Source organism: Pocillopora verrucosa, chromosome 4 (assembly GCF_036669915.1).
Source record: "Pocillopora verrucosa isolate sample1 chromosome 4, ASM3666991v2, whole genome shotgun sequence".
Taxonomy (NCBI): domain Eukaryota; kingdom Metazoa; phylum Cnidaria; class Anthozoa; order Scleractinia; family Pocilloporidae; genus Pocillopora; species Pocillopora verrucosa.
Window position 1 is genome coordinate 11,653,185 of NC_089315.1, and position 17,689 is coordinate 11,670,873.

Below are 17,689 nucleotides of genomic sequence, written 5' to 3' on the forward strand. Positions count from 1 at the left end.
TTGTCTATGCATTTAGCAACATAACAATAGTTGGCGTTCGTCGCCTTTTTCTTCTGAGTCTAAATAATGACAGAACTCGATGAAATAGCAGTTGTCCTGTTGCTTGTTATTCTCCCATAAACATGCAACACGTTTTCTCTTTATTTTTTTAGGAGAATTTGATGCTGCGGCACATTACTTACTGACTGTGACTGATGATGAGTTCGTCTGTTTTCTGTTGTCGTCACGAGATCGCTTCAGAATGTATTTCGGATATTTAGGGAAAGTTATAATTTTTTGTATTTAGGCGTTAAAACTGAATTGGCTAGTTCGTAATTAGCAAATTAAGCGAGGTGAAGGCAAACAATATGTCGGGCGCGCGTTGGACGGCCAGGAATAAGATTCTACAATAAATTACTTTTCTCTCACTTATTCGAGTCAGAACAAGAAAGTCACAAATTCATCGAAGAACACGACTTATTTCCTCCGTTCTGTATTTCTTCAAGTTTTAGTCCAGTCCACGTCCTTCGAAAATGTCGCAGAATCGTACAAGTACGGGGCTAGAAAAACACGATTTTCTGGAGGACTGCATCTAATAAACTACATTGCTAAAAAAACAAAACTATGGGTAAAAATATCGAAAGTATAATGATGAATGTCCCGAGCCTCTGCTCTTCGTTGGAGCTGTTAGAGCTCTTTGGAACTATTGAAAGTGTTTCACTCGCCATTTGGCGCGACACGTTAACCAGTTTCGTTCAAACTAATAAACTGTTCTATTAGTTGCCTTTCAAAGCCAGACACCTTCGCCATATATACGTGTGATATCGAACTTTAAGTGCGTCAAATAAAATTCAGCCCTTGTCGGAGAACTATAACATAGTGATTAATAAGGCTTTTACTTGCGAAACTTGGCGATTATTATCTATTCTCGATCATTCCCTATTTCACTCTGAGGAAGAGGGATCAATTCAAGGTCAAATTTATTCCCGCAGAAATTTGCGTCGAAAACTTGTTCGAATATTTACTTCTCAGTGTTAATAACCAGGGTCCAATTGTTTGAAGGCCGATTAGCACTAACTCAGGGTTAAATGTTAATCTAGGTTTCTCTACTCCTTTGTTCGAGCGGTCTTTTTGAGATCATATTCTCTATTCTAAATGGAGAATTTCATGATCAAATTGTCGACAAAAAGAATTATAATGAATCTTCTTTTAAAGCTTTCAGATCTGAAATCATATTTCACACTAACCCTGGGTTGTCTAAACCCAGCTTTGAACAACCCAGCCCAGTGTTTGAGAGCTCCCTTATATATGTTCCTATAGCAAATGGAAATCGCAACCTTACGTAAGAAGTAGTAACTGGTCGTCAAGTTAAACGCTTTAGAAAAAGAGTAAAGCCAAGTGAACTATAGCGAAATGACCAATCAGAACCATAACCTAACCCAAAATATCTATTCAGTGTTGAACTGGATATCAAGTTCAGTTAAAAAAAGGAAAACAAAAGTTTGCCAACCAGTTCATAATGATCTCATTTAAGGCCCACTTAAACCGAATTAATACAAAATCATAGTGCAATTTTCATTTGAATCTCTGAAGTGTGCTTTATCATGAATGCATGCTCCTAGCTGACTGACCCAGAAAGCGTGGGACACTCTAGATCTCCGAAGCAAACGAGCTCAAACCTGAACTCTAAGTTTGAAAGAACTCGCAACTTGGTCACTATTGTTTTCACGCGCATCAGCCAGTTGCCTTGTCTTCATTTTTAATTTTCAGTGGCTCCTTGTGATATTTTTCTTCGTGCTAACTGGCCGTTATCATAAATTTGGCTTTGGCCTTTACGACATTTCATCAAAAAGCCCCGATCAAGCAATTTTTCAATGCTCTGTTTGACAAAATTCAGAAGGAGACATAGGTTCATCTTGTTTTCGGTGAGAAAGTATCAGTTCCTTATTATTATACACAAACAGCTCGCAATTGAGTTAGGGTATATGCCAGCTTTATAAAATGACAGCATCCGTAATACAGACAGAATCAGAAATGTCAAAAGCCCCCTGTGCGTAAATAGACTAAGACAGATGCTCTCGACCAAAGTACAAAAAAGAGGAAAGGGAAAAAAGCCCCAAAAGGTCTGAGACGACGATCCGGCACAAAAAAAAAATACCATCCCTCTTTTTTTACGATCGTGCTTCGTCACTGAAAGGTTACGTTTCATGACTTTCGTCAGGTTCATGGCTTTGTACTCTCAGCGTGGTTAAAAGTTTCATACGCCGATCCGAAACTGCACCTTAACTACGTTAAATTTGTATCAGTTTTCACTGAAACTTCATTATTGTCTACCTTGTTGATTGCAGTTTCGATATTTAAAGGCAATAGCAAGATTCTCTAGTATATCATCCGAAGAACTTTATGATATCAATGCAAAATAGATGAAATTTTGTGATGAATCTAATTTAGCATCGCAAACGTTTTTTTTTTTAAGACTTGTTTTGGAATGATCGGTAATCACTGTAATTAATGGCGCTTTTACTAAGTTGATTACAAATGCTCCCTCTTCCAAAATGTCGTTTATGGACCTATTGAACAACTCATACAATGATTTTTGACTTACCACTTAGATATGTTGTTCCACGAGTTCAACCACTTAGAGTCCTTTAGAGCGAGTTTTGCTTAACGTAACATCTTCAGAATGATCGCTTGCAAACAGCTCTACAAAATTATCAATTGGATAATGAAACTGACAGTTCCCAAATTAGACAATTACACTGCAACCCTCATGAAAACGTTACTTATGGATTTAAATTTTGATCATTATTTCTCGAGTCCCTGCTAGAAAACTCGGTTATTTACCTCTGGAAAATTTTAAAGTGTTTTTCACATGGATTTCTAACTCTAATTACTTTTTTTAATTCCTGTCCACGTTAAACGAACTTTTGAATGAGCGATTCTGTTTCTTAGAATAAGGATTTGCCCCAAGTGTTGAATAGACAGGCACAGCGTGGTGACAAGCATAATTTAGATTACAGCTGATAAACAGGATAAAAAAGGTGATTATCATGGGTTTTCTTCCGCTGATATACATACCACTCAGCTTCAAAGTTTTGCAAATTGAGACGTGACGGTTAAGGGAAAAAATTTTGACGTTATTCGTTTAACCCTTGACATGTCAACATCAGTATCTATATTCTCCACACTCTCCTCTACACATTTGCTTCGGTGCTGACAAGGAGTGTTTGGTTATCAACTAAAGTTTCTTGGGTTAGTGATCATTCCTTTTATTTCCCTGACCTCACTGAATGATTCAGCATGATCACTGTAAGGAGAAATAAGATGTTCGTCACTCTCAGGGTTTAAGGGATTAATGAGAGTGACATAAGTTTGTTTTAATATACGTCACCCAACCCGTGTTTTTCAGTCTTAATTTTCTTCATAAAGCCTTAATCAAGAAGCGATAATGCCAAAAAGCTTATAGAACTTTAACGTAGTCGCGCTAATCTTTGGAACACGTCATACTCCAGTGTGGTTTCCGGTTCGAAACGGAAGCAAACATCCCGGAAGTTGATTGGTGCGGAAAGCACGTAGCGCTGGAATCCTGAAACCCTTCTAAAACAAATCTACTTCGTGATAAACCATGGGGATAACAAATTATAATTACTACAATCCCCTGTGGTCTACATTCCTACACGTCTCTTGAGTATTTTTGAAAGCCGGATAAGAAAGCTTTTTGTCTCATTTTCGGCTTAGAATATAATCCCAAGAGTAAACCACCTCCTAGTTATCAGAAGTATATTGTGTAAGTCGTGAAGATTCTTTGGCAGAACATACAAATGTTGTTGTTGTTGTTGTTTTTTTTTTTCATTTCGAGCTAGATAGCTTTTTATTAGCGTTTTGGTAAAGTTTCCGTACAGCCCCATACTATTGTAAAACAAATCTGTTTTCCCAATGGAAATGTATTGTTTTTGTCATTGTTTTCTCTATTCAAGAACTGAATGCATAATGTAGTATGGGGCTGTGCGGAAATTTTACCAGCGTTTTTTCTAAGTTCAAGAACTACGTGAGGAAGTTACTTCTCGTTATTTTAATCATTTAGTTTTTTTTTTCTCTTCTGGGTCAACGAAATTCCCTTTATTGTAAGGAAACAATAGGACAATTATTGGTACACGGACATTGTAAGAGCTGAGACGAAACCAAAGATTTAAGATTTTGAAAGAGCAAGATGCATTAAATGTGGCATACGTGCCTTTATGAACCAAACAACGGGAAAAAGAAATATGTAAAATGCCTTACCCGAGTTTCCGCGTTGACGCACGCAGTGAGTTGGAAGTTGATTTCATACTGATAGGTAAAACAAATCAGCGATTTACCAGATATGTAGCAAAACGCAACAGCTATTTGATATGGAGTAGGATCATGGGATTAAGGCTGCTGAGAGACTATGCGATCCGTGTTTTGACCCGCACAGTCATATAGCTTGTTTAATATAGGGTTAGTATTTCCTTATTACTTGGTATGCACGGTGCCTGTATACCTGCATTTTTTTATTCGCTTTATATAGTTTGTTCATCCTCCACTGTTCGTTCAAAGTGAAATCTTACAGCCACATTAACTGCGCTACAGATTACTACGTTTTCTAACAAAATGTCAGTCTCCATCAAATGTTTGCAAGAAATTAAAAAGTAACGATTAGATAAACTTGCGTTTCAAGAGAATCTAAGCGTTACCGGGTATTTCAGTGACGCTCGCAAAAATGTCTCTTGAGAGCATTTAATGATGCGGTCGACCTGCTCTCATTTTACACGGTTAAGAAATTTTGTCGAGTGAGTTTTTTAAACTGTTCTGTGAGGGCGGCGCTGTACGCATGTGACAGGCCTTTCAAAGTTTTATGAAACATTCATCAGTACATATGTAGGACAAGTAATGTGATTCTCTACCACCAGGCAACTGAATTAAGATAACACAAACGAAACGATAATCAACTACGCCTCATTTTTCACTTCAAAGAATTGTATCTCCTAAAGATGCCCTATAGCTTGTTGTAAATTACTCTCATTTTTAATAATTTCTCTAGATACACTGAATGGAGTCTGGTCACCACTCAACATTCCGCCAAAGTTTCAAGTATATTATCAGTTATAGAGATCCTTTTTCAGATGGATCTATTTGAATTGGTAATTAAGAAGAGAGAGTCATATCTCCTTACTGCTTCACTAATTCTGACTCCTTATTTTAAAAAGCTTTCAGGTGGAATCGCTTCCTATCATCTGTCAACGAAACACATTGAAATGAACACCTTGAAGACCAAATAACCGTCTTCATTGAACTCTTTCCGGCGATCCGGATTAACTTACGAAACTGAGGCGCAAAAGGGCAAGGAAATGTGCTTGGTTCGTGGAAACTTGAACTACATTTGTGTTGCAATCGAATTTTCTCGCGATTGAAAGAGTACAAATCGTCTATCCAAGTCTTGAATGAACTGCACAAATGTTTACACCCTTTAATTCAAAGCATCTATGAACTGTTCAAAACACGCTTTTAAGATTACGTACGTCTCAGCTCTGATTATTTGTTCAAGAACTGTTTGAGTTACCTGGGTTGAAGTTTCCTACAGTGCGTAAAGCTTCCAATTTCAGGTTTACCAAGAACTTCTTCGAAGCACACGCTCTCACACGAACCTTCTGTTTTTCTCGAAATGTAAAACAGCTTTCACTTTTTGGAGATTCTTTTCTTTGCGAGAAATCTTTCCCATCGATATCGGTAAGATCAAGTACCCTCGCTAATTCCAAGAAAATCCGCATAACCTTTCAGTTTCTAAAACACCTCCAAATTCCGAGGAAATAAGGACTTCCGTTTATTCTGTGATTTTGCTGATTCTAGACGACGGAAAATTTTCAAGCATATTACCGAATTCAACCGAACATTAGCGAATGCAATATTTTGAATGAAAACGAATAGTTTCCATTTCAAAAACTGTCAATTCTGAGCTTTCGTTGGTGTCTTTATCCCAGGCGTGGTGTCCCTCATGCGGAAAATCAACTTAGTACGTGCTCTGCAAACCGGAAATAGCAGCTGAAAAAGCTTTTCGATTGAGTTTCTTCAGTGAAACCAAAGTAACCCCAACGTTTATTCTTGAATAGCCAATAAGAGTTCAACTTAAATACTTGTTAACGGTCCTTTTGACTCTCTCACTCTTTGGGGCAACCATGGAAGAATTCTTTTTCATAATATTGATGTACTTTCAGAGCAAAACAGCAATGAGGCAAATAAATATTCCACTGGGGAATATCGTTCAACATTTCAAACGCTTACGACTCAGAACTGACATGATGGAGGGGGAAAAGGGGTTATTGCGTGATACGAGATCAAGTTTTTTGTTATTTTCAAGACCAGTGAAAACGCAAAATTTAAACCCCGTAAACTGTAAATTTTTTTGCTTTTCGTGATACGCAAACCTTAACCTTAAACCCCTTGGAGTGACTGGCATCTAATTTCTCCTTACCATATCACCGCTGAACAATAATAAATAAAGAATAAAGGAGCTGATCACCGACTAAAGAAGCTCTCGATTGTTAGACAAATTCTCCATGTTGGCATCTTATGAAAATTTAGAGAACAGTATGGAGAATACAATACTAATGTTAGGGTGTAAGGACCTCTTCTTTACCTCCCTCATGATAGGACGTGCTGTAGACAGTTAGAGGAAGTGATGTTGAGATACTACTGAACTGCGCTTACGATTCAATTCATTCAGAGCTTCTATAGAAATCACTGTCGTCCCAGAGTAGTTCTTGGAAAGAACTTTGTCTGGAGAAGGTTAACAGCAGCTATCACTTGTAGATTAGACGAATTTTTCCTATTTCTTCTTTCGATAAATAGTTGTCGAGCAAATTTGGATCACGACACTACGTCCAACAATAACAATAAAAAGAAACCAAAAAACAAAACAAAATTGGATCTGTCCTAATATATTACCATTTATTCATTTTTTTGCAGCGTATCTAGTGACAAAAATGGTGTTATTAACTCTCAAACCGATTAACTTATAAGACTTTTGATGATAAAAGCATTTTTTTCATGTTTCCATACATAAAAAGAATATCTCTCAGTCCTTGAGGACGGGTGAGTAGCTTGTTAGCAGGATTTCCCACATGTCATAGAAAGCTTAACTATCCGCCACTAACTTTCACAAATAGTTTTATTTTTGTACATATCTCCACGCTTCCGTTCTGAAGAAATTAGCCAAACGTACCTTACAAATAAATCATAACAGCGTACCTGCATTTAGAAAATTTTGATTTAAAACTTATTAAGATATATGGTCAGTCTAAATCGTTGATCACGATTTGTCTGCTATGGTAACACATACTTATACCCAACAGACCGACAAAAAAGGCCGCAAGAGATCATGGACTGGAAGCATTCTTCCTACATTACAGGTACCTAGTTCGTTCTCTCTTAATGAGGAAGTCCACTATCAGTCGAATAATTTGCCTACGAATTTGTGAGTCTTTCTGTTTGTATCCTTTAGGTGGACAGCCAACGTCCACGTGTTAGACGTTTTCGGCATGTAATCGGCACCGACGAAGAGTCAGGTCGGCGAGTTCTCGGACCCTCTGAGACGTTCTGAGGTTACTGTGCAGATCTTGCAATAACTCGACACCACCTTCGTCGATGACCAGTTTACAGTATTTCACAGCTGAAATAGGATCAATTTATACAGATTTAACAAATACAAGACAAGGTAAAAAAAGTGAAAAAACAGAATCCCGAATAAAGACTTTATTCGTAGGCGTCTCTATATTGCTCTTTCTTTCAGCCTAATTCACTTTTACTAAACTATACTTGGAAAGTAAGAAGATTGTCACACAGAAGTTTAATGCACAGTTATTTACACAATCTGTAGAGTGACACAACGCTTTTAACTTACGGTCAACATTGCAGAGGTTAGCCAGCGCCCATGTGGCCCAGTAATGTATCTCAGGTGTATCACAGCCTGATATTAACTTTAATATTGGAGCAAAGGAACTGAAGAATGAAAGAAAAAAACAACAAAAAATCAAGATCCGCTCGGGTATTTCTGGTGAGCGCCCCAACAAGTATCCTATGGGGATCGTGCAGTCAATCGTCCGGATGAGAGTAGTTCTGAAAAAGGCTGTTGTGCTGTCTCCTAGACAGTGACAGACGCTTTGACAACCTGAACTGAAGGCATCATCAGTGTCAAGTAAGAAATTGTTTGACAGCTGTAAGTCTGGTTTGTGAACAAAGCGATCTATCTCACCATCTCACCAAGATTGAAACTGACCAACGTCACTACAGTATTCCAGCCAATACCATTAAAGCAAAGCTAAACAATCCGTTTTTACGGACCAGACTGAAAAACAACTAATCACTTGACTTTTATGACTACTCATGCCCGAACGGTCACATTACACGATCGAGTACATCTGTTGGGTAGCCTGTGGATCAGGCGTGCGGAGACGGGCGCGGAAATTGTGCAAAGGGAAACACGCGTACTTAACTGAAGAACGCCAAATAGAAAACATCGACATTTAGTTTTTTTACACCCTTTCTCTCACGTGAAACTCGTCCTTTTCACTCGCCTCGCACTCCGCGCGCCAGATAAGCGCAAAAAATGTCTTCTATCCCGCACAATAACTCATATGTTAATCATCTTACCGATAGCTCATTTGTCGTTGTGTTTCAATATCCCATTTATCCACCGTCTCCACCTGAAGAAAGAGCAGAAAGAGCGATCGTAGCCAAGAAAGCGGTTACTAACGTGTGAAAACAATTCCAGAAACCATTAAGTAGACCTCAACATCAACATACCAATCTTCGCAGCGCTTGTGTACGAGACACAATTTGATTCGTCCACATGTTTACTCCATCAAAAGCCAGGTGACTTACTATCCCTCCAGCATTGTATGTCACCTCCAGTTCACCCTCAGTGAGCAACAATTCGCTAACAGGAACAAGTTCATTAAAAAAATTAAAAAGATTCTCTGTGTGCGAGGCTCGTGCGCGAGACGATCAAGCTAAGAGAATTAATACTCTCAAGGCCTTAGTCTTAAGTTATCACTTGAGAAGTACATTTTTAGAGTGCTTTTCGAAGGATTTGCGCAAAACCATAGTAATCACGAAGGACAATTCGAACAACGGAAAATATTCCGGGGAAGCAAAGTGAACTCAAGAAAACAAGCCAGCTGTCATAGCACAGAAATTCCGGCGCGAATAACCAAGTCGCGATTTGCGCGACTGGATTTATAACACTAAGAAGAGGAGAAAACCAAAATTAATCGCAAATTACTTTAAGTAATAACCAACTAAGTGTTTTTTAATCCGCTGACACTTCACTTTTACTGCAATCATATTAGCAGAATTCTTTGGCATAAGTTGACACTATGTATGCTTCAACTCTAAGGAAATGTAGCGATAAGCTAAACTTACAAGAAAACATGAACAATTGGCATCAGTTCTGGTCGTAGTTCAGCCACCTCTGCCACGTTACCCTGACAAGGACAAAATCACAGAAAGAAAGAGGTTCCAAATGTGACTGGAAATAACAGCGGTCTCAATAGTTTTCTTTACACCCAGCACGCAATAGTCATAAAAAAGTTCTACAGGGCCCAGTGGATAAGAATTACCCTAAAGAAAACTTCTGATACTACGATTCCAAAGACAGGTGGACTGCATCTTGCAACATCTACGAGACGCAAAATAATCCAAAATCAATCCCAATTTTCCAGCTCCTATTAATTTCATTTTAAGTCACGTGGGAGAGTTTAGTGTTATATCGAGAAGACACCCTCTAACTGATAAGTTTGTTCTTCTTGTCGCCTGTTCGATGGATAATGCGCTGACATTGGCATGAGAAGTTGATGCCGATCACTTCTAAGAGGACAGTGGAAAAGTTGTGTAACTCACCATCAGTCCTAACATGTTCCGAACCAGATCTCGTCGTTCGCTCATTCTCTATCAAAAAAGGAACAAAATGAGGAAAAAATATCTTATTGATGATGATGATGATGATGATGATGATAGTGACAATGATGATAAAAATAAACATCGAGATTATCAAAATACGAGAGCTACAGAAGATCACTTTTTATAGGAACTTTCAGAGAACAGAAAAACAAAGGACTTCCCCCCGGTGCACTTCCACCAAGCTGCACACACCGTCAAGGACACCATTTCGTGGCACATCGCCTTGGATCTAAGGACAGGGAATCCTCACGCCATTTTCTCTAGTTTTAAAGGAATTCTAAGATACGAAAATCCTACCTCGTGACATCTCGTGAATAGTTCTAGTCCTCCTTGAGCTATAAACAGTGCGCAGTTTTCAGGCGTTTCATCTAAGTAAAGGACAACAGAACTTCATTTTATTAACTTGTTATGTAACTACTACTACGTCAATATCGAACGCCAGAGTTCCTACTCATGACCAGCGTTTGTTTCTAAGATGACTACATCACCTCTCACCAGAGTAGGTAGATATTAATGTGAGCGGCAGTGGAACTGAATCTGGGAATTACAGGATTTTTTCTAAACTCACTCTACGAGTTGTTTATCATAAAGGAAATACAATTTTCAATAATTAATTTACCCGTCATGTTCCACAAAGCACTCCAACAGCCTTCCATAACGCCACCCTGTTCCTACACAAGAGTTGTTTAGTTTATTAGTCACACCAGCTGAAGCTGTATGCTCATGAAATTGCGAGGCAACCACTACGCAGAATTACACCCTGTCTGATAAAATTAAATGAAAGAAGACTCTCCACAAGTTGCCAATTGTTAGCAATAGATATAAGTAAAGTGGAAATATAGAGGAGCAGGAAATAACTACCGGGTTGTTTCCCATCTTGCATCGTATAATTTGAAGAATTTTCTGCAAGAAAAACATACGTTTGTTTAATGAGAAAATCCTAAATTTATAAGATGATACGAAACTTCAAAAGACACTATTTTTCAGCTTTGTTTTTTTTTCGCTATGAATCTCTCGTCGTGATTGGCCGTTGCATGATTATGTACAAGAGTTTTGACCGACCCCCTCCCCTCTTAGTTTGTGACGCTTGCGAGTACTACCAAATAAGGTAATGAACACAGGCGAGCAAATTCAGACAACCGGATGCGACAAAAATAGCAAGTTTTCAAAGAATTATAAGTCGTCTGAGTTATTTTCCGGAAAATAAACAAGAAAACGATGAAGAATCCGTGAGTCCTGTGTACTGTTGTGAAGAATGGCTCAATTATTTTGGGTTGGTTTCACAGTTAATAGTTAGTGACTCCACCAAATTGAAAAGCACTCTTAAAGGTGACCTGAGTGGAACTGTATCTTACATATGCAGATTGGATTTTAAAAAATCTTAATATCATAACATAGTCAGGCAAGCTCAAATAAAGGACGTTGACTTAAATCCGACCCTGCTCTAAATATGACTGATATAATATTTCGCTTTTAGTATCATGTTACCTCCACGCCCTTCAATTCTCTGCCCACAACAATTTTTGGTGAATCTTGAATCTAAATAAATTGCAGTAAAACAAAAAACATTACCATCTTCATGTAACATATAACCACTCATCAGGTCATAAGGCCTGAGAGACAGCCAGACTACATGAGAAGACTCATGGGATATTGCCAACTTTTTCTACAATCTTCAACCCTTCCACTCCTAGGATCTCAACTAGGAATTAGGAAATTATAAAACAAGAGGGAAAAAGATTGAAAAAAATATTTCTACTTTTAATGCTATCCTGCCTCTGTGATGATAAGTTGATGTTCAAGTATTTTTTGTGTTTTATTTTTTTTTTACCAAGAATGCAATTACCATCATAATTACTAACTAAAGTCAACAATCTTTAGAAGATTTGTTGGGATATTCTGTTCTCAATCATGTTAATCTTACCTTCCCTATCCCTACTTCTGATGCTGTCTTTAAAAATAAAAACATAGAGTTTGTTTAGATTGCACTCTGTATCCAGATTGCTGCAATGATTGCACAGTCATAGATATCAAATAACCATTACCTGACACACCACCATATTACAAATTCCAATGGCAATCCTCTGAATGAGGTCACGCCTATGTATCGTGGCAGTCCTCAATAAAACTTCCACCATTTTTCTGTAGTCAGAAGGCTGCAAGTAAGCAAAGTTAATTTTGAAATATAAATGAGGGTAAAAAAAATTTCCTGTGAAATACCTGAGTAATACTCATTTGTTGGTTGGTTTGTTTGACAGGTAATGAATCACACTGCAAAATAAGCAAAACTTTGTAGAATATAGGAAACATAAAATTTTGATTAGAGTCTTTGTACAAATGAAACCCCATAAGCAGTTTTTGGTACTCAAACAGGGGTTGGCTTACTTCTAAGTGGCTTCCATAAGTGAGGAAAATAAAGGGTCAAAGAGGCAATTCACATAAGACTTCACCCTAAGAACATCAACAGGGATAGTGGAATAGAAATTCCTGAAGTGTGGATGCCCACGATCAAAAAACATGACAATTTTGATTAGAGTCTTTGCACAAATGAAACCTCATAGGTAGTTTTTGGTACTCAAACAGGGGTTGGCTTACTTCTAAGGGGCTTCCATAAGTGAGGAAAATAAAGGGTCAAATAGGCAATTCACTTAAGACTTCACCCTAACAACATCAACAGGGATAGTGGAATAGAAATTCCAGAAGCGTGGATGCCCACGATCAAAAAACACAACAACAGGAGAGCTGTGCAACAGCGGACTGCTGAGGGAGCAAATCCCTGATCAGCAAGGATCAAAATGCACCTATCAGAGCTGTTGAATAACAACGAATCACAACAGAGCATCAAGCTTTATAAGATCACACATGATAAGTCGACCTCATCGCCTGAAGAAGACTAGCAGTATGCAGTTGAAATGTCGCGATCTAATCACACGTGACTACATCGTGAGACAAACGAAAAAACTTAGCTTTTATTGTTATTCACCACAATGAATAACCACAACCTTTTCTACAAAATTAAGTGAGGAAAACTTTCCAAAAGGTACCAAGAAAACAGTACAGACCCTGCTAAGGCTTGAGACAGGACCTCTCGATCTGGGGTCAAGAATGCTAACCACTGACCTATCCATGTTAACTTCTTTAACGGTAAACATGCCAATGCATCTCAATACTGGGTACAATTTGCAAAGCAAGAAAACTAGAGCATCAATATGAAATTCATCTAGAGCACAAATGTTTGTTTGGATAATACCATATATACTCACCAGATCATTTGGAATTCTGAAGTTGCAAAGAGTGAGACAACAGTTTTTCTGCAACTGAAAAAAAATTTCACACCCATGAATCTCTGGACATTGATAAAAGCATATTTCAAAACAGGTTACACTGTAATTGTCGCACTCAGATTGTGTTTGTAAATAATACCTGCTCCTCCTTGACATGATAATCCATTGCGCCAATAATCACCTCAATGATACGGCTGAGAAAAATAGTCAATACATAATAAATATAGTCTTATTTGTTATAAAAAATGTTACAGTCATGCAGAAAAAACAAAGAAAAAAGGCTGAAATTAAGATAGTTGAAGAGAGTATATCAGTTGATCCATTTGCTACAATTCACGGTAATGGGAACTTTTTGATTATAAAACATACAGACACCTAACAATCTATCCCATTAAGCAAGTCTATTTTAATTCTTACAAGATGAATGAAATCAGATGCATCTATGCTACAATAGTGAAGAATGCAGTCACCTCTTTAACTCCTCAGACAGATTCATGTTTCCATCATCATCTCTGGACAGATGATACAAAGATGCACTACAAACAATGAAAGGATCAAACAAAAGAGTCAATTAATGACCAATATGAAAATTTTTTTTTAAATAAAATTAAGATTTTCTTCACCTAACTAAACAATTAATTGTTTGGTGCAAAAAATATTTCCACAAGTTTTACACTAACTTTGGATCCCATCATAAAAAAGGATTGCAAAAAAATTACATGACTATATGTATCTGGCTTGCTTATTACCTCCCAGCGAGTTGAACAAGTTTATCTTTTGGGTGACTCTCCATGGCACCCAACACAACCTGTACAAATGCAAAGATATAAAAGATATGATGGTTCAAAAAGGAATTAAAAGACAGTTCACCTAAAAATTCTGAGACAGTTCACCAGCACGGTCCAAATTTCATGTCTAATAATGGATCTACTTCACATGTACCTGCACAGCACAGTTTATACATTCCCCCAGTATAAGTCTTGTTAAGCATTAGGATCCCATTTTCATCCTCTAATCCTTGACTTTCCGTTCATTTACTTGGATTTTTGTCATGTAAACTTATTTCTCTACCATTAATAATCTCTCCAGCCTGAGGGGGGGAGGGGGGGGGTTGCCACCAAACCCTTCATTTTTTTAGGAGGGGGAAGGGGACATAAACATCAAAGGGCAAATAAGCTTGAATGAAAGTTCATGACACTGAATTGGAACAAGAAACCTTAAAGTACAGTAAATAACAATAATCAACAGGCTGGTCAGAATTTTCTATACCCTAAAGAACTGTTGTAAGGGAAATGGTTGAATGAGCAAAAAATTTTCAAGCTACATTGAGAAATATGTTAAATTGTCTCAAATTATTAAAGGCTCACCAAGTGTTCAGAACCTCAGTATTTCCCCTTACTAGAAAATGACAGAGACTGGCACTTACATCACAAACAAACTTTGGGGTGAAACCATCAGCTCTATCTGTATTGAGGAAATTAAACAATTCTTGCAGAGCCTTGACCAGAAATTCAGGTCTGTTGTGATAAATGGACACAGCAAATGTGACCTGTTTCATATTCCTCCTTCCAGACACCTATCATCACAAATTAAAATAAAAGGAATTCCATGTTATCAATTGTACATCCTTGTGTCAAGACCTAAGTTAGGGATTGAGGAGCTTTCACACCAAAATCTGTTGTCATTAAGACTTGAATTGAATTCTTGTGCACTTAGACGATGAGTATTTTAAGTCAAAAAGGAAAAATTATAGTAAACTGAAGGTGGCTTTGAGCATTCAATACAGGTTATGACTTCATTTTTATGTCATATTCAGAGCAAAATCTACTCTTAAACTAAGTGTCATGGGTTTGTTTACAAGACCAGGTTATTTTAGTGAAATGCCTGCATCAAGAGTCAAAGACTAGTGCAGTCCCAAGAATAGACCAGAAGCCTCCCTCTCTTCTTCCCCACTCTCTTGTCATCTTCTGCTTGTATCAAATAAAATCTTGCAACTTCAAATGTTAATCTGACCAGTAACATATTTACACTTGCCTCATCTGCAGGAATTTCATGAAAATGGCACATATCTGTCATAAACAATCCCAAGAATTTCAGCATCTTTGAACGGTATTGATTAAAGAGATCAAAGTCCCTGTTGCTGAACTTAGCATTACCTGCCATAAATAAAAAAATGGATTTTAAGTAACTAGACAGTGTTACAAAATAGGCTTAATGCATAATGTCATGCTTCTATGCTGAAAATTGAGCCGCAAGCATCTGGAATAGCTGGGTGTTTTTTAGAGTAGACTATGGAATGCCCCTGTTTCTGGCTTATTTTGACAACCCTAAACAAGTAGCAATGGTTCATAACATCAGAGATTCAAAATATCAGCTAAAACAAGTCCATCCTAGGATACCAACTGAGCTCAATATAATAGGAAGTTAGAGATAAGTGCAACTGACATATGAATGTAATGAAGAATCAAAAGTCAAACCTGAAAGGTCCAGCCAATCTAAATTTGGAAGAGATGGCAGCAATCGTTCCAAAAATTGTCTGTTCACCAAGACTGCACTGCAACTTAGAAATCTATCCATTTCCACTACTTCATCTGGATCGTGTTTTGATAAGTCCAGATGTTTCAGTTGGGTCAAATTCTTTAAACTTTCTAGTAACATCTGATTTGACGAAAACAGTTTTCTACAATTGTATAGAGACAACCACTGTAGGGACCTAACAACGAAAAAAGGACAAGAGACGAAGTTTAATTTTTAAGTTAACATTTGGTCAATGGATCAGCATTTGTTCATTGAGATATCATGCACTCTGGAGGTTTTTAATGCAGCAACTAGGGGCAACTTGAGATTCTTGGGTGCTCGTCAAATTTCTAAGTGTTTTATATCTCAATGTATGCCCAGATGATTTGTGAATCAATTGTTTTACAACATTTTCATTGCAGAAGTTTGAATGTTGCATATAGAAAATTTTGCTCTGCTACACTTCAATGCATACACATAAGTTCTATAAAGTTCTAAAAATTAGTTTGATGAAAAAAAGCCAAGTGGGTAAACTGAAAAACAGTCTTTGCTAGATGAACACTTATGAGAGATTGAGAAAGCACTTTCTGTTTTTGCTTATTAAAGTAGCTAGCAGTTCATAAAAAAAGGAGTTGCTGAAAATGCCAGCTACTAGTGCTACTGGAGCACATTGTCCACACTAGAAGAGTTTATGAGAGTTTTTTCATGAAGCAGCCGGGAGAGTTGTTTTTCCTCTCAGATGGGATCTTAACCAATGTCACTCCTTCAATGTAGACTGTGGACCACAAAGTTTCCTCTCTGATAAAGGGTTTGGTAAAATTTCCATACAGCCCCATACTACATTATGCATTCAGTTCTTGGATAGAGAAAACAATGAAAAAACAATACATTGCCATTGGGAAAACAGATTTGTTTTACAATGGCATGGGGCTGTGTGGAAATTTTACCAAGGGTTCCTGTCCAGAAAGACAATCTGATAAAGACAGTTAACGTGGAACTGAACACCCTCTTAAAGACTTTTTCGTATTTATTATAATTACTACGTAAATCATACCTACGAATGTTTTCCAAAGGTTTAATGCTTTCGATCTCCCTACAACATGACAAGTCGAGATTTGTGAGCATCGCCAGAGTATTTAATGGATCCAGTGAAACAATTTCTGTTCCACTCAAGTTCAACATTCGGAGATTGACCAGATTTACAAAAAACCGAATTCCATTTCCATCGTCTAGCCAAGTGTCTGAAACGTCTAAACTCTTAAGACCAGTCAAATGACGGAGTTCCTTGAACTCAGTAATTTGACGGCAATGAACCATCTTTAAAGTTGTCAGAGTGCTTTTGCATTTAGCCAAAGAAACGAGGGCTTTTTCTGAGACCTCACAATGTGATACGTCCACCTCTCGCAGAGGATGACGAGAAATAAATTCCAGTGCGATGTCTGTTATACGTGCCCCACTCATGTGCAACTTAGTAATCCTGCTTGTCTGAACGTCGGCCAAATATGTCGACACAAAGTCATCGTCACAATGTCCGGACTTCAGCTTTTTACTTATAAGTGCTGTACAAAGATCTTCAGGTATAAAGGTATTCGTTCGTTCATCCCATTTCCTGGACGATTCAAGGTATTTTAAAGAAGACTGAAAACACAGATCAGCGAGAGATGAAACACTCTGTTTACGTGATGAATCTTTGGTCATCTTTACCGTAAATAACATCAGCACTTTCCCATCGTAGTGCGAAGACAATTCATCAAAAACCAAAAATAGGATGACGAAAATGAAAGTTAGCCACCGAAAGCAATGTCAATGCTGGAGTCGTAATGGGGACTACTGTTGTCTTTCGTAGCATTTCATTAGTTCCCAGTTTCTTAGAAAGACTGAAACTTCTTTGGGTAGAGCGGGTGGATAGAGTTTGGGAGCTCATACAATGATAG

General features: G+C 37.7%; 1 protein-coding gene across 1 annotated transcript; it reads right to left on the reverse strand.

The window, feature by feature from the left end:
• Positions 1-6,924: 6,924 nt before the first annotated feature.
• On the reverse strand, positions 6,925-17,597 carry LOC131773485 (protein zer-1 homolog). The gene is made up of 20 exons (XM_059089453.2): positions 16,810-17,597; positions 15,716-15,951; positions 15,273-15,394; positions 14,665-14,814; positions 13,988-14,046; positions 13,709-13,774; positions 13,378-13,432; positions 13,218-13,271; positions 12,000-12,110; positions 11,879-11,905; positions 11,443-11,493; positions 10,816-10,857; positions 10,574-10,625; positions 10,252-10,322; positions 9,895-9,942; positions 9,418-9,479; positions 8,800-8,932; positions 8,647-8,699; positions 7,898-7,995; positions 6,925-7,666 (listed from the first exon to the last, which is right to left on the reverse strand). Exons 1-20 carry the CDS (start codon positions 17,469-17,471, stop codon positions 7,521-7,523), a joined length of 2,298 nt encoding a protein of 765 aa, XP_058945436.2. The 5' UTR covers positions 17,472-17,597; the 3' UTR covers positions 6,925-7,520.
• Positions 17,598-17,689: the final 92 nt, after the last annotated feature.